The sequence below is a fragment of the Triticum dicoccoides genome, chromosome 4A (assembly GCF_002162155.2).
Source record: "Triticum dicoccoides isolate Atlit2015 ecotype Zavitan chromosome 4A, WEW_v2.0, whole genome shotgun sequence".
NCBI lineage: Eukaryota > Viridiplantae > Streptophyta > Magnoliopsida > Poales > Poaceae > Triticum > Triticum dicoccoides.
The window spans coordinates 703,669,156-703,679,234 of record NC_041386.1 but is presented as its reverse complement, the minus strand read 5'-3'; the positions used below and the strand labels follow the sequence as shown (position 1 = coordinate 703,679,234).

The window sequence follows — 10,079 nt, the reverse complement described above, 5'->3', positions numbered from 1 at the left end:
CATAGGGCAGCTGAATTCTCTCAAAGACAAACTATCAGGCACCACCTTTGCCACCTGACCGTTCCTACAATTAATATTCCAGGGGCATCATCTCAGCGCTCCATGGCCTCACTACTAAAGCGATTCAGCGATATAGCACAATCGCCAAAAGGGTGCCGCTACAACCCAGAGAGATCTGGCTCCGGTATTGTCTCTGCTATTATGGAACCAACCGCTGCACGTTTACGCATGGTCGGGCCTCTCATCCACACCAACGCGCGTGAGATCCTAGAGGTTACACTACCGAACCTCAGTTGGAGCAATAGGAGGCCATTCCAAGCAGCCATACTGTCATGTGGTCTATGTCGCAGGTGGATCGGTAGTGGCACCGTCTATATGTTCAAGTAAGCAATTGATTGTCAACTCAACAACTCCCCTTAGCATCCAGTTAATTTTATTCTATGTGTGCTTGACATGATTCGTATTTTTTTTTTGCAGAGGTGAGATGGGATTTTGTAAACAAGAGTGTTTCTCCGACTATATCGTGGAGCAATTGGAAAAAGAGACATAGAGGGTGAGACGGTGTGGAAGAGAAAAGGTGCCAACAATAGAGGACAAGGAGGGCGACCAGAATTGCATTTTCTTCACCTGCGCTGGTAGCCTATGATGCACCTTTATGATGCACCTACATCTATGTCTGAGAGATGTATGGGCTTAGAAGGACTGGAACCTATTTTTCACAACTGTATAACTTTGTGCTTTTGTAAGTAATAGAACACCTGATGGTTAGTAAATAGCAATACACTTTTGATCATGGCACAAGCATATCTCTTCCTTCACATGTAACGAGGGATGCATACACTCGAGATAGTGTTCACCTTTTTGCATGCTAGCTATATAACACTCACGTATAGATTGTCACAACTAGCTCGATGTGAAAGCTACACTGCTTTATACTTTTGCTAACTATGGAATAAAAGTTGTTTGCCTACGAGACAAGATCTGTTAGCTCGCTGGGAAAGAAGGTTTACATCCAAAACATGCATGGTCCCGGCTGTATATTAACACATCTAAAATATGATTGAGTGTAATCCATATGTTTGGCTAAGATTTACCCCGAAAGCACCACTTAATTTCCGTGTATGCCTTCCCCAAAAGCACTGTCCGGAAGTAATCCATCATGAGCAGTTCAGCGAGCTTGCGTCGGCGAAACGCGAGTGGGGCGAGTGGGTGCACAACAAGCCCGTGGTGACCCATAAACAACACTGGATATAAGAATATACATCACTCAAAAAATTGTTTTGATGGTTCCAAGATAGCATGATAGTGTGCCACAAGTTACCTATAATAAGTTGTCATGTGTGTACCACGGAAGATCCAATCTCAAAGGTGTTCACAATACATTAGTGTGACACAAGTATGGCTACAAAAATCATCACAATAAAGTTGAAAATGCTGTAAACGGTGGGAGCAATTCTACAGGTTGGTTCGCGCAACCGTTCTTTTTCCGGGATCAAGAGGCCCAGAAGAGCACTCATGCGAGCACAACAGTTTTTTGCCTGCACGATTGTCAGCCCTCGGGATGAAAAAACAAGACTGAGTTGGCCCAGCTCAACACACTTCACGGGAGAAGAGAGAGTTATGATTCCCTGCTAGCACATAAGGGCTGATGTGGAGGTGAGTGAGAGGCATAGTTTTAAAAACCAGACCAAACCATTGGTTAGACCCAAAGAAACCCAGATCTAGTGTGACCTCAAGCTCCGACATACGACCCTCCCTCCCCTCAGTCAAACCAGTGAAAACTGGTCAAATAGACTGGTTAATTGGGGAATAAACCGGGTGTATCGACCAAAATGTCATAGGAGAAGAGGAGTCGACAGGCCCGTGCATATATTCGCATATATACACTACTTGTAAGTTGTAACCATACCCGTGACACTAAGGAGTAAAGGAAGAAAATGAAACAAGGAACAGCAAATCACTGGCAACAAACCTCGTTCACATGCATCCTATCAGGAATCCATCAGCTTTAAAAATGGATTAGCTCTATATTCATGTGTATGTGTCGGCCCATAGTATTGGCCGGAAGCAATCAATTGTTATCAGTTCGGCCAGTTTAAATGGGCGAGACGTAAGCCGGGGCGAGGGACACGCAATGAGGCCGTGGAAGACATGGTGACTACTAGACAACATACAATTTGACACCTATCAAATTCTATCCTGATCTAGTAGAGTGTGTGTTCTCGTTATTCACATGTCTTGGGAAGCACATACAAAGTACACAATTAGTTCTGGTAGATCCAAGATATCATCACCCGCAAAAAAAAAGAAAGATCCAAGATATCATGATAGTGTGGCAGAAGTTACCTGTAATTAGTTGTCTTGCATCTATGTACCACCGATGCTCCAAGCTCAAAGATGTTCACAATACGTCATATGTGACACGAGTCTGCCTACAAACAATTATCAGCATAAAGTTGAAAAACCTATTGGACGCTGTACTTTTGTCTTGATAAGTAATGTGTTCAAGCGAGTGGAACTAAAGTTGGAAAATGTAGATGTAGAGTCAGCAAATCAATCCCAGATTATCAAGATTTGATATGGTTCTCTCTGTTCACACTTGGGCTGCTCGTGGTTCTACCATTTGCAATACTCGATTTTGGTAATAGCATTCCACGTAATTAACCCCTCCTCTCTTTTTCTAAAAGATAATCTCTTCCTCATTCATCCATCGATTCAACACTAACAGGTGAAAAATTGACGCATAAATTATTTTACCAGTGGCAAAATCATAATTCGGTGAAAGGAAATTTAGGAAAATGCAATCACTATATATAATGTACCTTGTATTAGCACCTAGGGAATACATTCCTTGTATTAGATTTATTCGTTTTTGTAACCCATATAAACCCCAAAATATATAAATATATACTCTAGGAATTCCTAGTGTTAGCCGCAAAAAATGTGCATCTACCCCAAAAATAGTTATCCACGTAATGGGAAAGTTGGTTACCGATGGCCGGGGAGGACCCCATGGCGGAGCACGGCCTCAATCTTGCCATCAAAGACTACCCATTCGCTAACGATGGGCTCCTCATCCGGGACGCCATCAAGGGGTGGCTACTGGTATACGTCTCCCAGTATTACCCGGAAGCTGCCACCATCGCCAGCGACGTGGAACTACAGGCGCTCTAGAAGGAGGTGCGCACCGAGGGACATGGCGACAAGAAGGAGGTGGCCTAAACTAGATATGCAGGAGAACCTAGCGCACAAGCTCACCACCATCATGTGGGTCGTGGCGGCGCACCACGCGGCGGTAAACTTCGAGCTGTAAGACTTCGGGGGACACTTCCTGAACCGCCCCTCCATCGCACACACCAACATGCCGGTGGAGGAGCCAGTGGACACCGCGACCTTTGAGTAGTTCCTGGACAACCCGGACCAGGCGCTCCGAAAATGCTTCCCGTTGCAGGTGCATGCAAAGCTGGTGATGACGGTGTTGGACGTGTTTTCCAGTCACTCTCCTGACGAGGAGTACCTCGGAGGGATGGAGAGTGCACCGTGGGGTGACGACACCATAATGCAGGCGGCATACCTAAGGTTCAGCGAGTGTCTTAAGGAGGTGGACGGGATCATCGACATAAGGAACAAGGAGAGGAAGCTCAAGAACCGGTGCCGCGCCTGCATCATGCCGTACCAGCTCATGAAACCATTCTCCTAGCCCGGCGTCACCGGCAAGGGCATCCCCAACAGCGTCTCCATCTGATCCTACAGAGCTACAATAAACCACATGTCTATGATCCATTTTCCAGCTGATGAGTTCGACGCACTTGTGGAAAACCTGTTGTGAGGTGCTTGCCGTCTGAACACCTACAACGTCGTGAAAACTCACAAGCACCAATCTTACATTCTTAATAAGTTGGTCCCAATTCTCTCAACATGCAAAGTGTCGGCCTTAACGACACCACTAAGGGCATGCATTTAAGTCTTTTCTCCCACTAACCCATGCATAATCTGCCACATAGCCAAACGTCCCGACTAAGGCCATGCATTTAGGTCTTCTCTCTCACTAAGCCATACACAATCTGCCACATATGCAATTGTATAAATTACAATTATTTTCGTATTGATCTATGGATGTAATGCTGCCACATCATACATGCATGGTAGTCATCCTTTACATATTTGTTTGAAATGGTATTTTTGGAGACTTTCTTTTAGAGACTTCCTTTGCATGTTAGTCAAAAGTATATATATTCTATTTTTAGAGACTTTCTTATATTTTTCCGTCTTATATTTTCTTTTCATTAGATTTAGTTATTTTTACCAACTATTTACGCATTTTTTTAACAAAGTTACTGCAACAACGTGCGGGGTATCATCTAGTTATTACAAGTTTTTGACAATCTTCACAGAAACTCCGACAGAACAAAAGGCAAAAACCGAAAACCACCATCTCCAGCAAGATGCTAAGAAGACCAGTTGTTGGTTAAGCCAAGGCCGTCACTGTTGCCGTAATAGATTATTTGCTTCATTCTTTCAAATTAATATTTCTATAATGTATAAACTATGGCGGGTACTTCAGTTCAATGATCTATACATCAAAGCGAAAGCTTATTTCAAGAGAATAATAAGAAGACTCGACGTTTCACAGAAGGCATGGCAAATGTTGGTTTCTCTTTGTAGATATAATCTACATCATCTACAACTTCAGTTTTGAAAGTTGGGGTTTGCTTCGTACAACTCCTTTAGAAATGTGTACAAATCACTTCTTCTTCGATGTACAACCCCCTTAGACACATCGGTGTACCAGATCTGTCCATACCCCTTCTTAACAAAGGGCATGATGGTCTTTTTAAAGTACATTTCTTTATATACGGCTTATGTACGTCCTGCACACACTCTCTCCGCCCTGGGCCGATCCATTTTGTACATTTTTTCGCTTCGGTAAACCTTCAAAAAATAAATGCCTTGATAACATTCGAACCCAGCACCTATTTGCTTAGTACAACCACAATAATGAACTGGCCAACTTTCTTATTGTGTATCATTACCTTCTTTTTCTTCTTCAAATATAACACTAACCAATGAGAGCCTATTTGTTTTTTCTTTTCAGTTTTCATTGGTCCGTTTTTTTTTTCAATTTCCTTTTCTTTTGAAAAAATCATAAACTATTTTTAAATCATGAACTTTTTCTTCAATTCATGAACATTTTATTAAATCCATGAATTTTGTTTTCAAATCGTCAAACTCTTTTCAACTTTTATGAATTTTTTACAAAGCCCGCGATTTTTTTCAAAATTAATGAACATTTTCAGATCAATAAACACTTGGGCCGACCCTGCTATTTCTTTTCAGAACTATGAACATTTTTCAAATCTGCATCAACCTAGTAGTCAGGTCAGGTGAGGTTTGGCGGGTCAAGCTCTCCCAGATCCATACCCGAATGTTTAACGGGTGTACAGTCTGCACACGATCTTAGAAGGAGGCCCATGCTGTAAGCGGATGGGTGACCCGACCCAATAGTACACCCATCGGGTCTAACATTTCAATTCATTTTTATTTTGCCGAACTGACTTAATCTTGCGTTTATCATTCCTTTGAACTCTGCCGATTGCTTTCTTTGTCCCCTTTATAGTACAGCACAGCCAGCCGTGGGCTCAAGCAAGCGAGGTGGGACTAAATGAGCTACTCCTATGTTCATTTTGTTGCCAACCACGCACAACACCATTTTGAAGTTACATACATTTTTCTTGAGCAAATGAAGTTACATACATAGACTAGTAGTATTTATACAATTCAACTATGGGCCTTACCATTCTGAAGCGATCGACAAGAAATAAAAGGCAGAGCAAAGGCGCATACATGCATCCTTACCGGCAGTGTTGGTGTGTACTAAACTAACCTAGAAAAATAGTGTGTACTAAACAAATTAATTACCATGTATCTTCACCACACACCTCGTATGAAATAAAAATGTATTACCCATTGGGCCACCCAAAGGGCAAAACCCCATGCCCATACCCCACTCATGATTAATCAGGTTACCCATCGGGCTTATCAATGGTTGAATATGGTGACCCATACCCTACCCATTGAGGTCAGGTGTCCATGGGCGCGGTCGCCCATGGGTCGGATTACCGGGTTGAGAATGAGCGATGTCGTTGCCTAGTTGGGCCAAGGCCTAATCATTTTTTTCTACTTTTTTATTTTCTTTATCCGTTAATTCATTTTTCTTTTCTTGAACTTTATTAATATTTTTTTCATAAGTTCAAAAGGTTGAAATGTTGTTTGGAATACAAAAATTGTACTTGTTTTTAAATATTGTTTATAATTTTTAAAAATGTTCTGGAATTTCAAAAGATGTTCCGGCTTTATATTAGTTTTTGTTCACAAATTTAAGAAATGTTTGCATTTCAAAACAAGTTGATAAATTATTTTTTTAAACACGTGGTTTGCAATTTGTGTTCAACATCAGTTGTTGAGAATTTGTTAACATTTTTGAGAAAACAGTGCCTACGCCTGCTCCATGGTGAAGCCGGCATGCACAGAAGGCACGGTAGCCGGGGCGGAATCGTCGGAGTCTGTCTCCATCATGGTGTCGTCCTCGTCGTCGGATACCTCGGGCAAGCTGGCTGGCAAGCCGGCCTCGATCCGGCTGGCACGGCGGCTATGCCAGGCGGAAGCAAGGCGGCTACCGCGTGCTTCATCTCCGGTGATAGATTGTCCCATAGTGCTTTCCCGCTGGCGGTCATGGCGGATGCAGAGAAAGGGAGGAGGATGGTGGAGGGGCTGATGTTGTGGAGTGGAGTTAGCCTCGTGTGGCCACCTTTATATAGCGGATTCCGATGAGGCGAGGCGTCCGGGTGCGTCAATGAGCAGCGTCGTAGCAGGTTTCTCAGCCGGTGAGCCTACTTAATGGTCGCAGACGGATGGGCAACGACATTAAACTAGCGCTGTTGATATCTGTTCCACCCCGTTCAGTCACGCGTCTCCGGCATTGAACGGGCGCGGACACCGAAGAAGCATCGCGGGTAGCATCCTCGGCCGGCGTGCCGCTTCAATGGCGAAGGCAGCGAGAGGTCGCGTTCGTCTTTAGGCGTATTCAATGTTGAGCGGCGCGCTCTACAACGGCATGAATGTGGGCAGCTAGCGCCGGGTAGGAGCACGCGTGGAAGGGGGAAGGGGGTTTTGGTGGGCCATGGCAGCGAGAAACGAGCTTGAGATCTGTCCGGACTCCCGCAAACCTCCCCCATGTTTCTCTCCGATTTGTGAGAGAAATTGCGCCCGGACCGCCCCTCGGACCGATACAGATCGGCATTGGATGACTTCCGCGGTTCGGATGGTTGTGAGAGATTTACGAGTCCGCCTTGGAGATTCCCTAACTATTACTCATTCGGTCCCATAATGTAAGAGCATTTTTAACACTAGATTATTGGATGGAGGGAGTATCAAACAAGTGTATATTCAATAACAAAACCTAAGTATATACAAGATTAGTTTGAACTTTAACAATAATACTGAGCATTTTGCTCCATAACCTCAGTCAAAGTGGTCTGGTTGTTCACACAACACTTTTGTTTTTGTACAAATGACAGCCTATGCAATCAAAAAAAGATGTAAGGGCATCTTCAACGGCGACCCGCAGATTTTCTCCCCCATCCGTTCGTAGACAGGGGTACAAGTCCGTGGATGCAGGAAACCACCATCCAATACGAACAAACTTGACGAAATTCATTCAAACTGGGGGATTTACATAAAAGGTCCATATTTCGACCATTTAACATAAAAAAAACTAGAAAAAATAAATCCAAAACCCTATACCAGACGACCACCTCGTACACGTGGCCGCCCTGCCCTGTCACGCTGCCGTCACCCTTTGTGTCGCCTCGTCGTTGTCGTCCCTCCAGCGGCGGAACGCCACCGGAGGGCCACGACGTCATCCTTGTCCGGCGCTGCCTGCCACTCATGTAGGATTCAGTCCGCCTCCTACTACGCTGGGTGGGGTGCCGCCACGACCACTGCCGATGTTGCCTTCGGAGCCTAGGTGGTGGCCTTGCCACTACCGGCATTGGCGGAGCAGTCATGAAGTGCCCATTCCTCGCCGATGTTGGCGAGCTCGCCATCAAGAGCGGCGACGGCCCCTAGCGGCCATCTCCACGGTGGTCACGGAGCGGTCGATTGCCCACACAGCGGTGAGGTCAGGGGCGTTGTAGACCCAGTTCGATGCCATGTTACTCTTTGCGAACGCGGAGCGGCGACCGACGTTGTGCCAGTCGTACATCACCTACTGCCTTGCCGCGTGCTCCACCTCAGATACAATGGCCCTCGATCTCGAGGCACCGCCATAACCGCCTCCTCCGAGGTAGTGGAGGAGGTGGACACACTCCTTCTTGATTCTGGGCGACGGTTCCTCGAAGACGAGGAGTTGGTGGCGGCGCGGCTGCGACAAATGCACGTCCATGGGGTTGTGCTGGCTGCGCGGCAAGAACGCTGGCTCCTCCATGACCCAGGGGCGATGACGGCTCGTCATTCATGCGGTGCCCGATTTGGGCGCCGCGGTTGTGTTGGGGCAAGCCTGGTTCGTCCTTCATAGGCCGGAGCGGGGACAACGGCTCGCGCTTCACACAGTGGCACGGCAGGGACGCCGGCTCCTACTTGACATGCACCGGCGATGGTGGCAACGGGCCCCTGTGATTGTGCGACCACTCTGTCATTATCTCGATCTAACGGACCACATCTTTGTCCGTCAGAGCGGCTTTCTTAAGGAGTCAGGGCGCCTACTGCTGCGATGTCTGGTCTTCCTCATCGCCAGAGGATATGACAATCTCGTCCTTCGCGTAGGAGCCAGCCGTCGTCGATGCCTGAAGGAAATATGCCCTAGAGGCAATAATAAAGTTATTATTTATTTCCTTATGTAATGATAAATATTTATTATTCATGCTAGAATTGTATTAACCGGAAACATAATACATGTGTGAATACACATAGACAAACATAATGTCGCTAGTATGCCTCTACTTGACTAGCTCGTTGATCAAAGATGGTTGTGTTTTCTAGCCATAGACATGAGTTGCCATTTGATTAACGGGATCACATCATTAGGAGAATGATGTGATTGACTTGACCCATTCCGTTAGCTCAGCACTTGATCGTTTAGAATGTTGCTATTGCTTTCTTCATGACTTATACATGTTCCTATGACTATGAGATTATGCAACTCCCGTTTACCGGAGGAACACTTTGTGTGCCACCAAACGTCACAACATAACTGGGTGATCATAAAGGAGCTCTACAGGTGTCTCCAAAGGTATATGTTGAGTTGGCGTATTTCGAGATTAGGATTTGTCACTCCGATTGTCGGAGAGGTATCTCTGAGCCCTCTCGGTAATGCACATCACTATAAGCCTTGCAAGCATTGTGACTAATGAGTTAGTAGCGGGATGATGCATTACGAAATGAGTAAAGAGACTTGCCGGTAATGAGATTGAACTAGGTATTGAGATACCGACGATCGAATCTCGGGCAAGTAACATACCAATGACAAAGGGAACAACGTATGTTGTTATGCGGTTTGACCAATAAAGATCTTCGTAGAATATGTAGGAGCCAATATGAGCATCCAGGTTCCGCTATTGGTTATTGACCGGAGACGTGTCTCGATCATGTCTACATAGTTCTCGAACCTGTAGGGTCCGCATGCTTAAAGTTCAGTGACGATCAGTATTATGAGTTTTTGTGTTTTGATGTACCGAAGGTAGTTCGGAGTCCCTGATATGATCACGGACATGACGAGGAGTCTCGAAATGGTCGAGACATAAAGATCGATATATTGGATGGTTATGTTCGGACACCGGAATAGTTTCGGGTGGTTTCGGGCATATACCTGAGTACCGGGGGGTTACCGGAACCACCCCGGGGGGTTAATTGGCCTCATGGGCCCTAAGTGGAGAAGAGGAGGGGCGGCTAGGGCAGGCCGCGTGCCTCCTCCCCCTCTAGTCTGAATAGGACAAGGAGGGGGGGGGGGGCGACGCCCCCCTTTCCTTCCTCTCCTCTCTCCCTTCCTTCCCCCTCCTACTCCAACTAGGAAAAGGAGGAGT

General features: G+C 45.7%; 1 protein-coding gene and 1 pseudogene across 1 annotated transcript in view; both read left to right on the top strand.

Moving 5' to 3' along the window:
* The window catches only part of LOC119289781, a 2,296-nt gene extending 1,506 nt beyond the window's left edge, over nucleotides 1-790 (top strand). Inside the window, exons 3-4 of the mRNA XM_037569002.1 lie at nucleotides 83-383; nucleotides 478-790. Of these exons, the coding sequence (XP_037424899.1) occupies nucleotides 83-383; nucleotides 478-550 (374 nt within the window). The 3' untranslated portion in view covers nucleotides 551-790. The remainder of the gene's footprint in view (nucleotides 1-82; nucleotides 384-477) is intronic.
* Nucleotides 791-2,994: 2,204 nt separating this feature from the next.
* LOC119290058 lies at nucleotides 2,995-3,745 on the top strand (annotated as a pseudogene).
* The last annotated feature ends 6,334 nt before the right edge of the window (nucleotides 3,746-10,079 follow it).